This window comes from Dermacentor albipictus, chromosome 5 (genome assembly GCF_038994185.2).
Source record: "Dermacentor albipictus isolate Rhodes 1998 colony chromosome 5, USDA_Dalb.pri_finalv2, whole genome shotgun sequence".
Lineage (NCBI taxonomy): Eukaryota > Metazoa > Arthropoda > Arachnida > Ixodida > Ixodidae > Dermacentor > Dermacentor albipictus.
Window position 1 is genome coordinate 144,024,608 of NC_091825.1, and position 15,930 is coordinate 144,040,537.

The following is a 15,930-nucleotide window of genomic DNA, read 5'->3' on the forward strand; positions in this document are numbered from 1 at the left end:
TACATACCGTGACTTTATTGAATTCTAACAAAGGGCCGAACTACATGCAATATCACCTCGATTGACGAGCAACAGTGATCACCGATTACGAAAGCCATTTCGGGGGGTGGGGACGGCATTCTGCAAGTGTCCACCTAGCGGCACGCGTCAGAAGGATGCAAGCGCCCCCAGCCAATCAACACTTCAGCAACAAACGAAATGAACATTTTCACTAGATGTAGACTTGCAAAATCGCGAATTCCACTTTTGGCGGTTGTCTGGGCCACAACCATTTTCCTGTGGGCAGGGCACCCTGCTCGGCTGCGGGAGCTGTGTGGTTAGATAACATCCCCCCCCCCCCTCACCCCCTCGTGTAGGGCATCCACCGGCGTATAAGACGGGCACAAGCAGCCAACCGGCCCGGTGTCCGGCGTTCAAGGGTATGCATTACTTGCATTACTTTGCCCTGTGCTGACTGTGCGAGAAACAAAGCAAAACAAAACACCAAACGACTCTCAAGAAAAGTAGCCCGGCAGGCGCATATGCTACCAATATCCCAACAGGAGGGTGTCCTTCCAAGCTTCTGGAACTCCCGTAGTTGCCGAACACCTGGCCGGTAGCCTGCTTGTATGCGTGTTTTACCGGTAAGTACACGGCGGCAGCACACGTCTGGCGCCCACAGCAGGAGCGGATGCTCGACTATTTCACGAAGGCTGTGGTGGCAGAAGGGACGTGCAGAGACCTTCGCAAATCTCTACAGGGCACCTGCTCCGAGATGAGAACCCATATTGACAACCGAGCGCCAGGTCGTGATACATCTCCACTCAATAGAAAAAAAAAACCGGTGAGTTTCCGGCAGTACCAGAATTCAAACGGTCGATCATTTCACCACCGCTGCGATTTCAGAGAGATTCAAACAAGGTTTTCTGGGTATATGTGACGTGTGTTCAATTCAAATCAACAGAGGAGAAATTTTTAAAGCCCTTTTTTAATCATTGAAGGGTTTTAAAAGTTTTGTTACAAAATTCCAGAATCTTGGAACTATAATAAATTGTGGCGTCCGCTGAAAGATACACGTATGACGTAAGTCTGTACTTGCACGTTTGTCAAAAATATATGTAGTATGTTATGTATGGTTATACTTAGGCCCAAACAATGAAACGTTCCTTTCCTTCGAGCGCTTCCTAAGCTTACGTGAGGCCTCCTTACAGCGAAGGACCGATGGAGGAAGCAAGCATACTCTGAAAGCTCCCTTCACCCGTCCTCACGTGGGGAGCGGTTGCCGCCACGCCTGGGTTCGAGATTATCTTTTAAAAGCTTTAGGCGAACATCCGAACACCACTATTCAATAAAAAAGGTTGTATCGTCGCACAATCTTTAAGTTGATGAGCTAATATAGAGAAGCGTGGACGCTTTTTTCTAATTTTGTTTACTAAACCTAAAGAAGTAGCGCATTACGGTGCAAAACTTGATGTGCTCCAGCAACGCTGGCACGCCGGCGTCGTGCAACGCCTAGCAACGCTTCCATGCCGCACGCGTGACTGAAACGAACGTGCCTGGCTAAACGTACCGTGCTCGCACTTCTCCGAAGGTGGGCGACAGCGCGCATGCGCAAGCAAACGTCACGTGGTTAAGCAGTGAGGCGAAGCGCTCGTTCAGGGCCAGGAGCGGCGTAAGGACCCATGAAGGTAGCTTGGCCCAAACAATAAAACGTTCCTTTCCTTCGAGCGCTTCCTAACCTTACGTGAGGCCTCCTTACAGCGAAGGACAGATGGAGGAATCAAGCGTACTCTGAAAGCTCCCTTCACCCGTCCTCACCTAAGGAGCGGTTGCCGCGTGCCTGGGTTCGAGATTATTTCTTCAAATCTTTCCGCGAACACCATTATTCTATTAAAAATGTTGTATCGTCACACAATCTTTAAATTGAATAGCTAATATAGAGAAACATGGACGCTTTCTTCTAGTTTTGTTTTACTAAAGTTAAAAAAAAGTTGAGCATTACAGTGCAAAACTTGATGTGCTCCAGCAACGCTGGCACGCCGGCGTCTTGCAACGCCTAGCAACGCCTAGCAATGCTTTCATGCCGCACGCGTGACTGAAACGAACATGCCTGGCAAGACGTAACGTGCACGCGCTTCTCCGCAGGTGAGCGACAGTGCGCATGCGCAAGCGAATGCCACGTGGTTAAGCAGTGAGGTGAAGCGCTCGTTCAGGGCCAGGAGCGGCGTAAGGACGCATGAAGGTAGCTTTGGAGCTACCTTACGCTGAGGAAGCACCAAGGAAGCCTTCACCGAGGGCCCCTCAGTAAGGAAGCTTTCAGAGTGACATAAGGTAGCCTCACCGCAATGAAGGCTTCCTTAGTGAGGTAAAGGAAGATTTCATTGTTTGGCTGCTTATCCTGAGGAAGTACCAAGGAAGCCTTCACCGAGGGCGCCTCAGTTAGGAAGCTTTCAAAGTGACATAAGGTGGCCTCACCGCAATGAAGGCTTCCTTACTGAGGAAAGGAGGGTTTCATTGTTTGGCCCTTAGGGTTAGTACGCTCGTCTGTGACACTGAAGTTCCTCTGTTAAACTGAAATTCTTTGTGTTCTCGGACAATACGAAGCACATATGTGTACATATGCAACTGCGTACATGTTCACCCTCTGTGGGTCTCTTGACTCGTGTACAAAACTTTACTGATATTGATGGCCGACTGTTCTTTGTGATTCTTTTCTGCTGCATTTTGTTACAAATATTAAAACAATATTTTTCTTTGCCAAGCGGCACAGAGTAGCAGGTGCCGCCTAAAGGCGCCAACCTCTCCTATTATATCATGTCAATAAAAAAAAAGCAGGACATACGCAGCAGCACATACCCAGTGACCCCAGTTCACGTCAAAGAGGTTCATTGAAGAGCGGTCCATAGCCAGTGGCACACACCTGCAGTGACCCATGTCGGCATCAAATAGGTTCACTGAAGACCAACACATACCAAGTGGAGCATGCCCAGTAGCGCATGTTTCCGTGAAAGAGGTTCATTGAAGAGCTGCACATATCCAATGTCACATAACCATGGTAACGCAAGTTCGTATAACGGTTGGTTTCGCACCCGGTTCTCTTAGCACAGCAGCCCGAAGCTTTACCCAATCATCCAAGTTGGCGGGAAAACTTTTCGAGACATAGAAAGTTACCGGGAAGGGCGTGAAGTATTCTAAGAATGCTAATAGCATTACCATTCCATCGCATGGAGTGGCCACAGAGATTTAGCATTTGTTTAACTTTACTCAGCTTAACAGAAAGTTCTCGGTCTCCAACGATCTCCAATGGCACCAGGACGCTTCACTTTCGGGCTCCAACGCAGCGCATTCGATCTTCCTTGTTCGCAAGCAGCGTGCAAAATTTCGGATCGCGCGAGCAGGCGCACACTAAACTACCTTGAACGCGATTGTATTTTCCTTTCATTCATTGTTTCACGTGGTCAAAGCCAAAAAAAGCAGTTAGTAATATCTCACCCAAGCAAGCGACTCGTCAGTATTTGCTCCGTGAAGGAAATGCTGCACTGAAACGAGTTTCAAGAAATGCAAGCTTCTGACGGTTCTTTTTGTCGTTTTCTTCGTCATAATGGCTTTCAAAGTGTTAATGGTGACTGTCAAACTTTTCGTGAAACCCACTAACGCGAACGTCTGGGCACCATTTTTTTCACCTCTCTCAAGAACGTACACGTTCCGCTAGTGTGTCCAGTCAGCTCGGAAAAAAGAAAAACATATCTTGCAGACTCGACTAGCTTAAAGCTAGAAGGTCGTCTTAGGACTCGACTTTAGCAGTGGTCACACTCGGCTGGAATTTTACTTTCTTGTAGAACAGGAAGTCGCCCGCAAGAAGTGAGACGCCTGACCCCAAAAAAATACTAATATTGCCCATAAGATACAAATTAGGAGCAGAATGGCGCTTTAGAATCGAACAAAAAAAAAGATTAACGATATCACTCGTGCTTGTTCTTCATTCGCTAACCCTTCGTTCTCTTTCTTTTCTTTCCGCCATTCAGTGCTTCGCATTGCAGAAATCAGGCCATGAAAGCCAAGTTTTATGATAACGCACAGTTACTAAGATGGGATTCTCCTACCAATCATAAATCTATATACTCCAAAACGAACGTTTCCTGTGCTTAGCGCCGAAATTTTATACGAGACAGGACAAGAGAAGAGACACATCGTCTGCCTCGTCTAAACTTTCTGCGCTACGCATTGGAAAAGATGTCTTACCAACGGGGCCATAAGTCAACCGTTGTTCCTCAACTAGTCTGGCTCACCATTATTCTTTGTTTTGCAGCTGCACAAGGCCTACGAATGTAATACATAGATATACCATACATATACTAGACTTTACACTAAGCTACAGCAGTTGTAATACGCGTACTTTATTTATTCTGTGGCTTATAACTTTGACGAAGCTTTTCGATTAGCTTGAGTGTCCATGTTCGTGTCTGTGCGGTGTGTGGTGTCTGTGTTTTTAATGTCAGCACTTTGTATACCATATACTTATATCACCTAGCGCCTCGAGTGGCATGCAAGAAGACCAGCAGGGCTAACATCTCCAGCTTGAAGTCATCGCAAATCATTATAGTCTTCATACTTCTCTCTCGGCCTTTTCTGCCTTATAATGAATGCGATATCACAAGTCAGAAGGGCGCCCGTGGACAATGGTGCGTGTTTAATAATGTAGACAGCCGATACAGATTAAACAAGTGAATACTAAATGCATGTGACCCAAATGAAAATATACAGTCTAAACATTGCTCATTTTCAGTGTAGAAGTGCTGTCTTCCTTCCGCATATGCGTTGAGATTCACTGCTAATTAAACGAGTATCTCCATATTATCTCCACGGCAGTGTCTGTCAAGTTTCCAATAAGCTCAGGAGGCTTACCGCTGAAGTAGGAGGTATACGTCGCGCGAAATATATATATATATATATATATATATATATATATATATATATATATATATATATATATATATATATATATAACGCGAGAGCCGCTAAATATGTTTCCGGAGTTTCCGTGAAATCGCGCTTCTTCATTTTATTTTTATCTTTTCGTATTTCTTCCTCCAAAGGAAAGCTTCTCTACGTAATAGCATTGTCTTTGATCTGTCGTTTAGTTTGCTCGCGAATAATACAGCGTAATTGAACTCCTTTCTGTTGAGTACATATTTTATCAAGCATCTGCGTGGCCAGGTGTACCGCGATATTGTATGGGAAGCTTCTGCTCTTGTCCACTGACGTTGAAATTCCAATCTTCAGCTCCAGCGTCAACATGGTGAAAATTCTATTCGAGCTACTGAAGGAATCGTGGCACTTGGTTTGGTGCCAAGGACTGCAGGAAAAAATTAATTATTTGTTGGTTATTCTACATACCGGTGTTCCAGATTATACAGCAAGTCATAACAAAAAAGCGAAGCCCATTGTGAGGGTGAAACCGACTTTTGAGCAACCTCCTTAAGAAGCCGCGACTATTCCTGTGTTCTTATTCGTTGATTAATTAGTAGTAACAAGTTACTAACCTTTAGTTATTCATTTCATCTCCATGGCGTCAATACATTAAAGGAAATTAGACGCACAGCATCGGAGGAAGAAGAAACCGATAGTAGGACAGGCAGTCCTGCCCTACTGTCTGCCTTTTCTTTCTCTCATGTTGTGCGTCTATTTCACTTTAAGTAACTTGTATCATCTAGGCCAACAGCACGTCATATTAAGATAGTTTATTTGTAGATCACATCTGGCAAGCTCACTTTGCATCGTTTATGGCGGACTACCTTTTGTATAGCTTCACATTAAAAAAGAGGCCTCTTGGCCCGCTGCGGCTAGAAAACCAGCGCGACCTAATGGACCTCAATAAAGTTTTTCGATCTACCCATCCATCTTGGACAAGCAGGCAACCAGTTAGCAACAACTTTTTAAACGTTCCTCGAGGTTTCATTTAAGCATGTAGCAAAAAACAAAAAAAAGAAAGGCCGTGCTGGTGGTTACGCTAAGCAATCAATTTAATATGGTGTCTTCAATATGATTTACGAACCACGACTGGGGATGCAAATTTAGTAATTAAGTATTTGTAAATAATCGGTGCTGATTATGCCCTTTATAAGGACACAATATATACTACAGGCGTCTCCAGTAGGTTGCTCAATGCGTACAGTTTGTTTCGTACCCACAGAGGGCTCCTCTTTCAAAAACATTTTATGACTCTGCTTAAAGGGACACTAAAGTGAAAAATAATTTCTTCTGCATCAGTAAATTACCGTTATTCAACACCAAGAACACCACTCTAACAACAATAAGACGTTTGGTAAGCCAGAAAAAGCGCAAGAACGAAATACGGGTGGCGACGCCTACTTGAGTTCCCGCACCAGGGGGCTGTGACGTCATGGATTTTGATGGCGTCTTCTAGGGCCTACTAATTATATACAGCGGTACAGATTGACTAAATTGTGTTCTAAAGGAATAAAATATTAAACATGCAATTTTCGAGAACGTTTATTCAGCCAACGCGGGACAAATGCGAAAACATACTTTGGAATCCCTGACGTCACGCTGACGTACCGGCGCTGGGGTTTCGGCGCGAAATTCAAATACTGATACTTGGACCTTCATTTTCTCATGTAATAATCAAACTATTTTTTGAAATGACTGCCTGCAGGGCTCTCAAACAATGATCCATTAGTCTAAACTGATTTATTGTTTCTCTTTAGTGTCCCTTTAGGCTCAGACACCCGGTATTAAAACATTGCGGTTCTTAAACGCGACCACGCCATTAGCCATGCAGGTTGAAGGATGAACGCCTCTCCCACGTTCGTCCGAATCAGCTTCCTCTTATAACAAAACTTTTCCGGCTACAATGCATCTGACGCAGCCGGCACGGTCCACGTCATCTCTTCCATCGTGGCCAAGTTCTCGACCACGGCGGCTTACATGATGATGTACCAACAGTCGGACGAGCTGTTCCCCACGCCGCTACGTTCCTTCTCAATGGGTGTGCTCCCTTCCCTGGCCGCGGTCTTCACGGCGTCGGTGCCTTACATCGTATACGTGGTGAGTGCGCCAAAAAACCACAAAAAGTGAAAGAATCAGCTTAGACTGTTACTCTTCCAAAGCTTTATTTCACGCACCACGGTTAGCTCGGTCTGTGTGGCGTTGTGCTGCTAAGCTCGAGGCCGCGGGTGTGATACCCGGACATGGCTGCCGCAATTCGGTGGCAGCGGAATGCACACAAAAAAAAAAGAAACCTTCGTTTACTTAAATTTGCGTGCGCGTTACCGAACCCCGGGTGCTCAAAAGTTAATCTGGAGTACCCCACTAGACCGTGTCTCGTAATGAGATCCTGGCTTTGGCACGTGAAATCCTAGAATCTAATTCAAAATTTTCGAAACTACTTTTTGTCAACTTTCTGGCAATATAGTGATCATTAAAAAAATGACGGTAATTTTTTTTTTAATTTCATACTGCGTCGGAACCCCAGCATCGCAACGTCACTGTGATGTCGCGAATTTCAGTCTTTTTTTTTTCTATTTGGTCCGTTTTGGCTCGGGGAAACATTCTTAAACTCGCAAAGTTCCATCTTTAGCGCTGTTGGTATACAATGCAGTACAGTAAACCCTCATTAGCTCAACCTCTGATATCTCGAAATACCGGTTCATTTGAAATGTATATGCATATTGTTTTTTTTTCACTTCTCATGTAGAAATTATTTCGCTCTTGATATTGGGAAATTCCGACTGCGAGAAATGTCGATGAAATGGCAGATACCCAAAAGTTTCCATGCTTCGCGTACAGCTGCGATATCACCAGAATAAGTGACCAGGACCACTAAAATTTCTGGCATTCCTCTTCATTCTACGCCAATCTTATGAACCGCCATTCACAGCCGCCTTCGACCTCGCGGATAATGCGGGCGGTGTGCCACCCTGACCCCTGACGAAGCGCGATAGTCGCGAGCAAGTACACGTGACCGCCGCACCATGCACGCTCACGTGTTCGCGGAGCCGTCGTCAGCTTGCTTATTCGCCGTGCTCTGCGTTTCTGTGTTTGTGGGTACGCGCGTTTCGCCCTGTCACGCACTACGCGATCCTCGTACGGATACCGCGCTCTCCGCCAGCTGCGCCGAGTATTTGGAACACCCTTTAAAAAAAAGAAGGTCGTCATATTCACAAAGTAAATACTAGCACGTTACCTGTCAGAAAAAGAACTACCTTCTTAGTAAGCGAAGGTACTAAAGTGATAGCTAGTACTCTTAGATACCTGCCGAAGCTCATTAATAGGACTAACTTAGTAGTGAGTACTACCTCGGAAGTGCAGTTACCAACGCAACTGAAATATGATTGCCAACAAAACACTGGGGGCCATTCGATTTAAAGTGCCGCTTATTGTCATATTGTCAGATTGTCATATTAAGTCGATGCTATTGCAAAACCTTAAGAAGGTAAAATATTACATTGGAAAAATAAAGGAAAGAGAGCCGCATCCTTTCACTATACCTGGTATTTCCACGAAGACTTTAAGTAATACTTAAAAATAGCCGTTTTGATATGAACTGGCAGTTACTTCAGAGACATGCCTTCGGTGGTGCCGACCGCGGTGTGACGACTGACGTGTGTTAATTAGTCGCTAATTTAGTAACAATATACTAATTTTATTTTAAAGTAATAATTTAAGCTGGCCCATTGTAAATGGGAAATTAAAGCGAACTCTTCGTAAAAGCCGTATCAACTTCTGGATCTGGGAAAAATGCGATTACCTTGCGAAACTGTGCCACCACGAATTTCGTCTGACAAACTGGGAAGCTGCAGCGAGCGCAAGGCCGCGCCTCTCGAAGCGACGTTCTGCTTACGTCACGCAGCAGTGGGCATGCCAGCGCGCTGCGACAGCCATAAGCACGAAGCCGCAGTGCGCTGTCTGCCCGCGGCTGGGTTACCAGTTGGGTAAACTGTCATCTAAATTGAAACTGGTAAAGGCCAACTCTAACTAGCTTCTCACAGCAGCACTGAAGCCTCTCAAAACACTTCATAATTTAGTGCAGTGAATGTTTACGGTGAGTGAAGACCTCTAAGTTCGGCAAACGTTGTTGCCCTTGGTATGTCGCTGGAATAAAGCTCAGAGCAAAGCATGAAGCCATGGAACACGGTTATAATGGCACGTTCTGAGGACAGGACACAGAAAGAATGCGCACAGGACAGTCGCCGTCCTGTGAGCATTCTTTCTGTGTCATGTGCTCAAAACGAGCCATTATAACCATGTTTCATCAAGCTAGCAACCAACAAGCCCATGTAAGTCCCTTAATAGCAAAGCATCAATACGCGCGGCAGCTTATTGTGTGAATTAGTAATTCGTAGCACAGAAAAGAAAACAGTAGGTATGCATGGGAGTCATGTATGTCAACCGAGACTGAGCCCCCCCGCCCCATCCCCAGTGTAGAGTAGCAAACTGTAGAGTAGTTCTAGTTAACCTCCCTGCCTTTCTTTCTTTCACCTCTCTCTCACAAGCCATATTGCATATCAGCGCGTTTATTTCTCGCCGCGTAATATCGCTGTCTACCACCTACATATTATTATTATTATTATTATTATTATTATTATTATTATTATTATTATTATTATTATTATTATTATTATTATTATTATTATTATCGCCCGACGTGACGCAGGGGAAGTACGGTGCCTGGATCCCGTTCCTATTCCTCGCCGTGGTGACAATGTCTGCAGGTATCGCAGCAGCGTGGCTACCCGAGACCAAAGGATACCCGCTCTGCCAGACGGTTGAAGACGCCGAGAAATTTGGCAATAACCAAAAATTCTTCTCATTCAACAGGTGCGGAACCTCGCCTAAATAGCAGGCAAAGCGCGCTCGTAGTCAAGCTAACGTGTACTGCCGCACGAGCCCAAAGGCTAAACCACACGTACGCTTGCCGGCGCGCGGAAGCTCGCTCCCGCGCGCCTTGCGTTTGTCGCGGCTCTCGAGGAATGCCGGTTTCAAACTACAAGACGTGCGCCCACTTGGCTCACTGCTTTCGCCTTAGTAGTCATCGTTTCGTATTTTTGTGAGGCAGTCGGAGCGTACAATTTTTGTAGGAAACTCCATGAGTCGGTGCACCGATACTAACGCGACAGCGTTAAGGGCCGCCCGCGTCGCAGGAAATCCGGCGCCGGCGTCCCTGTCGACTATCGTATTGGAAATAATCATTCCGAACCACGCATACCCAACCACGCAGGCCCTCCATATAGCTCTAAGAAGTTGCTGATTTGAATTTCTCAGAGTAAAATACGTCAGAAAAATTTTAAGGTACGACTTACACACAACCGACAGACATCATAGCGTCGGACTGTAATTTGAATAAAACATAAAACATAATTCTGTTACTCGCTAACTCAAACACAGACACTTTTTAACGCGACAGCGTTTTCCAGCTGCCGTTCGAGGTCTGTTTTGGTAGGAGCGGCGTGGCCCCCTCGGTTCCTTGCACACCATCAAAGACAGAACAAAGCTCGCCTTCGTACATAGCATTCGCCGCCAGCACTTCCCGGTAAACATTACGGTTACATAAGCTGCAGTTGCCGCGAAGCGTGAAAAGCAGTCAGCGATCTTTGAATGCTATCACGTTCCACTCTTAAAAGTGAAGCTTAAGCATCTTCCAAATTTTTGTGTGGATTATATATCCGTGATCGCGCCACGCTTCGACTCGTTCGATCTTTCGCTCAGCAATTGCCCTGGCGTAGGCGTGCGGGTGCGAGCTGTCGCGCACCGGCAAGCGTACGTGTAATTTGGCCTTAAACGAACCAGCCACAAACAAACGAAAAATTCCGCAAGGTTTTCCAGGAGCTTTTTTGCTCGAGAGGAGTGTCGTGCGATAAGTGTGCGTAGCTTGGTACCTTCTGTTTTTCGTGTATATATAGAGAAGGGCGCTTAGTATGAAAGTTGATTTGGAAGCCATGGCGAGAGAGCCCTACGTGACATAAGCCTGACTACACGCTTGCAAAGCTCTTTTTACGGTGACCGTGCAGACGTGTGTCACCTGCAACGCCTGCGAACAGCTTGTATACTGTCTTCATTCATATCTCTTTCTCTCCTCCACCCCTTCTTCGTTCGTGTAGACGAGCCAACCGGTGTCAGTCTCATTAGGTTCACTTCAATTTCCTTTTTTTTTCTTTCCTCTCTCCTGGCTAAGAAAGGCGTTACCTTTACTTAAAGCACATACGTATATCTATAGGGTGTCATATCAGCAACTAAATGTGGATGGCGTTCACTCATTGATAGCATTTTACTATTTCATGGTCAAGCGTGATCGGTAAGCACTTCGTCTTCATTGAACGATGTCCGCATCCTCCGCTAGTTAGGCGCAAGTTCGCGTTAGCGAAGCAGGATAGGGCAATTATTGAAATATGTTACCATTACTAGTGCACGACTGAATGTGAGTATCAATATGTGACGACCACTGCCATGTATGCATAGTAATAAAGCTTCGGAATGTCTGTTTTGTGAACAGGATAGAGGAATCCTCGAAGCGGCCCAGGCGTGTCGGAGAAAACGGCGAGAAGACCCTCGAACTACGACCCCTGCAGACTGAGGCCTGAATGACTGTTCAGATGCCTTGTACGATTAACCATTCTAAACAAAGAAGCCCTCGTGACAACACAAAGTGACAACATACAGGACATGACATCGTGCCAATGCAAGAAAATGAAAAGTCAAGGTTCGATACCCATGCTTCGACCCTTGGAACTCCTAGATCCTTATACGCACTCACGTGTGTAGGAGCATGCTCATTAATAATACTGTGAAATAGATAGCTTAGAATACCTTACACTATTTTGGGGAAAACAACCGACGACCATCAACCTTCTCAAGATGTCAGGATAGGGCTCACACGACAACTTGATGATATCGTGACAATGTTATTGTTGTTGCTCACGTACGGGCTGCTGTGCACGCCAGCCTTTTTATGGGTTGGGTCGGACGCATTATTGGTGTTCAAAGTAATATCTGAAATGTATGTGATATTCGGTGCTTCTTGCGCAAAAATCTGAACCGGTTCTAACGATACTACCCTTGTGCAAGCGAATTTCCTCATGATTCGTGCTTTTCATGCACAGGTTGCTCACCCGGAACTTGCTGGCGTTCCTAGCTGTGTGTTCTTTTCTCTGTCAGAAAAAATTATTGCTGATGTTAAGCGTCCCCATCGCTGCGAGTCTGATGCAACACAGTTGTACAAGAAGCAAAAGCGAGCGGTCATAGGATACCTGCGCGAAACGGCGCACGGTGCTGTTTTCTGACCGAAATAAGGCAGGCAAGGTGTGCTCCCTGGTTGATAGAATGTTATCCCGCAAGCCAGGCACAGAAACTCGATGTTCCGTCAATCATTTGTACAAATACGCGCAAATGGCACTGCCTACACCATACTATTATCATATGACAAAAAGTACGTCGGCCAAACGGAGTGGTGTCTGAATATGCGGCTTCGAGAAAATGAGCTTTCTCTTTGGGGCAATGCTTCCACGCAAATTGCCATTCGCTGTAGATCATGTGGCTGTTTGCCTCATCTAGAGAAGACGACCATCGAGTACAAATAGGAGAATAAGCGTAACCTGGGAGATAGGTGAAGCCTACCGCAAAGGTATTTTAAGCCATCTTTCTCTCATGCTATACAGGATAAAAAGTTTGGCTATTTAGCTGCAAGGACATGATCAGCTTTCTTTCGCGCATCTGCCGCGAATATTTGGCTGATATATGTATGTGTATATGTTATCCCGATATCGTTTTAGTGGCGAGTCACCGCTTTTTTCCTATTTTCTCTGTATATATTTAACACTGTCACGCATTCCACGATGAATTTCTTCATTGGCCGGCATTCTGGTAGCACGTACCCACCGCTCATGACAATGATCGGCGTGATAATATTCAAATGACCTTACTGCAATCGTCAATCTCACATCATATGAGAAGCTCTGTGAATACGATCCCTGGATGGCAAGAAACAGTAGACAGATATGTATCGGCTAAAGGCCTCGCTTGCTGGTCCTCACATATAACTTGAGGTAAGAGTTTCAAGTCAGTGATACGCTAATAAGTAGGTCATCTATCTAAAGGCAAAACACTGTGAAACCGTACTAAAGGGATGCTAAATAGCCGCACAAAACAAGTTTAGACTGATAAACATTATTTTAAAAGGTTACTTACATTTATTCAGAGGGGAAAGTATGATTACTTGTGGTGCTTCACACCTGCTTTGGACGTGCTTTGAACGTGGGTGATGGAACTTAAGAATTAGGAAAGGCTGGACTGAAGCCAGACCTATATCTGAAAATTAAGACCATTGAGTGATGGACAACAACATTTCCCGCGAAATTTCTCGCCCTGATGGCAAAAATTATCTTCAAATTGGCCTTAATGCAAATGCGAACTGGTGAAAGAAATTGGTCCCTGGAAATGAACGTTGTCACATGTAAATTCGTGCACCTAACAGGATCCAGCCGCGAGTTACAAGCTTACTACCTTAATAACATCCCTTTAGGAGCAGTGGCGTATTACAAATACCTTGGCGTTCACGTAACAAATGACCTCCCCTGGGCCGCTCACATTACCTGGCTAACTAACAACGCAATACAAATACTTTGATACATTCGCGGAAATGTTTCACAAGCGCCTTCAACACTAAAACGCTTGCTTTATAGAACAGCAGTTCGCTCGACACTCGAATACACCACAGCAGTGAAGAACAGTTAATGCACTCTTTAAATGTGGTTCAGAACACATCCGCCCGCTTCATGCTATGACAGAACTGAGAGTGTAAGTAACTTGAAATCTAATCTCGGTCTGCCATCACTATAGCACAACGTCGCGAGATCTCATCGCCTCTGCCTTTTTCATCATATATTTCACCACCACTTCTTTTGTGATAAACTCATTTTGCCTCCTGATTACTTATCCTCTCGGCTATATCATCGTCACAAGATTGGTATTCCGCCATGCAGAACAAATAAATCTCTTTCGGCCATTTCTACCTGCCACGCACATCCCAAGAGTGGAATCGCTTTCCTGCGCACATTGCTTCCATAGTAAACTACGATCATTTCTAACATTCTTTAGCGAATATTGTATAAAGCAGCCACTTATATCGTATATGACGTTAACTGTTCATTTTTAACTTGCTAAATTGTGAATGACCTGCCTAGGCATATTTTTTAGCTAATATTGTATAGGCAACTACTTCTACTATACGTTGCTTTATTGCTCCTTTATTTTCATTTTTACCAATTTAACCGCATCCCGCTGTAATGCCTCTGGAGCTGAGGGTATAATAAGCAAAACTAAATGAATAAATAAGTTTGCAAAGACACTGTTGCAGTTATGGCACAAATGCAGAGCTAGAAGCTTTTATTTACCTTTTTTTAAATATTTACGCCTTGTGGCAAATCCTCCAGCGTAAAGAGAAGAAAACCAAGGCCAATCTTTCTGTTTATTGAATTTCCCAACAACACCTTGGCAGTGGTACGTCAGTGTTACGTTACAGATCTCAAAGTATTTTATCCTATCTGGACCCTTATAGCTCGGCAAAGGTTCTCGGGCCTTGCTAGGTTGAGATCTCGGCTTCAATTATACTTTTCTTTTCATAACCACTTATACACGAGCAGACGGTGTCACAGTGCGTGACGTCACGGCGAGAAGGTACGCGAACTTCATCAAGGCGTCGCCATTAGTCTTGAGATCTTGCGTATTTTCCGACTAGCTGCCAATCTTGTACTCTGACAGGCGAGCCTTACCTGTCATCTTGCTGAGCAGGCTGCAATTTGTCCTTCCCACTCAGATTACAACAAAGGCGCCAAACAAAACAACGGACGAAGGAAGGAGACCCGAGACAACCTCCGCTGTAATCATGCACAACCGAGTCGCTTACCAGCACGAGCTCAGCGAGTTCTGAGTCAGAGCACCCGGGTATGAGCTGCTAACTAGCACTTTCATAACGTCCGCGCCCGGGAATAAATCAAGCAATTGAAGGAATATTCGTAGCCACAGGGCCCCCTTCCTCTACAGTGTTATCTTTGTGTGAAACTCTGCCGTCAGGGCTTACAATATTTTGAGAGAATGGGCGACTACCTGACGAAAGCAATTCCGTTTGTCATTAGGTTTTCTTGGAGCAGAAAAATACCTTGCGCATCCATTGTTGGCCGTTTCAAATCTCCCTCACCGTTTCGTCACGTTTGTATCGAGGCACTGTTTCTTTTTACGTTATTATTATTGTTTATAAATAAATAATAAACATACCGAACGCAGTGAGTGCGCATATCGACTCTGATTCGCAACATGTGAGAAAACACTGATGGCGCTACAACACAGAATACAGCCAGCTGGAAGTTAACACCGTAACATATAAACCCTTACACGGCCAGCTACCTGGGCTTTATGACCGACAAATGTCGGCCAAGGAATGTGCCCCAAGTGCACGGCTCCCGTGGCGACGTCAGATGCTCGACACCTGCTTTGGTTGTGCCCTCAAAAACCGGTGATCAGATTTAAGATCTCAAGAAACACTGGAGTTAATTAAGCGCCAGGTGTACCTGTAAATTACACCCGTTGTTTGTAGTTTGGAAAGTTTTCAGAGACATTGCCACTGATATAATTTGCAGAGTAAGTTTGCAAAGAAATTGCTACATTTCCTAGACGATGCAGACCAAGAAAATATTGTCCGATTTTTTTTTTCTCCCGTATACGTACGCCTTGTCATAAATTCTCCCTCCCCCCCCCCTTCACCCCCGTCTCCTCAGAAGAGAAAACGTCTTAGGCTTTTCGAGATTGTCCGTCTCCCGTCCCTATATCCCCGTACCATTGTTAACGTAAACGTGTATTCCTTGTTAACATGGCTGTCTACAAGACAACCCAGTTGTTATGCAAAGCTAACTTCATCTCTTGCGTTTAGTGAGCCACGGT

The 15,930-nt window shown here is 45.1% G+C and overlaps 1 protein-coding gene across 3 annotated transcripts in view; it reads left to right on the forward strand.

Annotated features, from left to right (window-relative positions):
* Positions 1 to 11,623, forward strand: part of LOC139060599 (organic cation transporter 1-like) — a 31,031-nt gene extending 19,408 nt beyond the window's left edge. For all 3 annotated transcript variants that reach the window (XM_070539746.1, XM_070539748.1, XM_070539747.1), the window contains 3 exons: positions 6,869 to 7,047; positions 9,656 to 9,819; positions 11,492 to 11,623. In XM_070539746.1, coding sequence (XP_070395847.1) covers positions 6,869 to 7,047; positions 9,656 to 9,819; positions 11,492 to 11,579 — 431 coding nt within the window. In that variant the 3' untranslated portion in view covers positions 11,580 to 11,623. The remainder of the gene's footprint in view (positions 1 to 6,868; positions 7,048 to 9,655; positions 9,820 to 11,491) is intronic.
* The last annotated feature ends 4,307 nt before the right edge of the window (positions 11,624 to 15,930 follow it).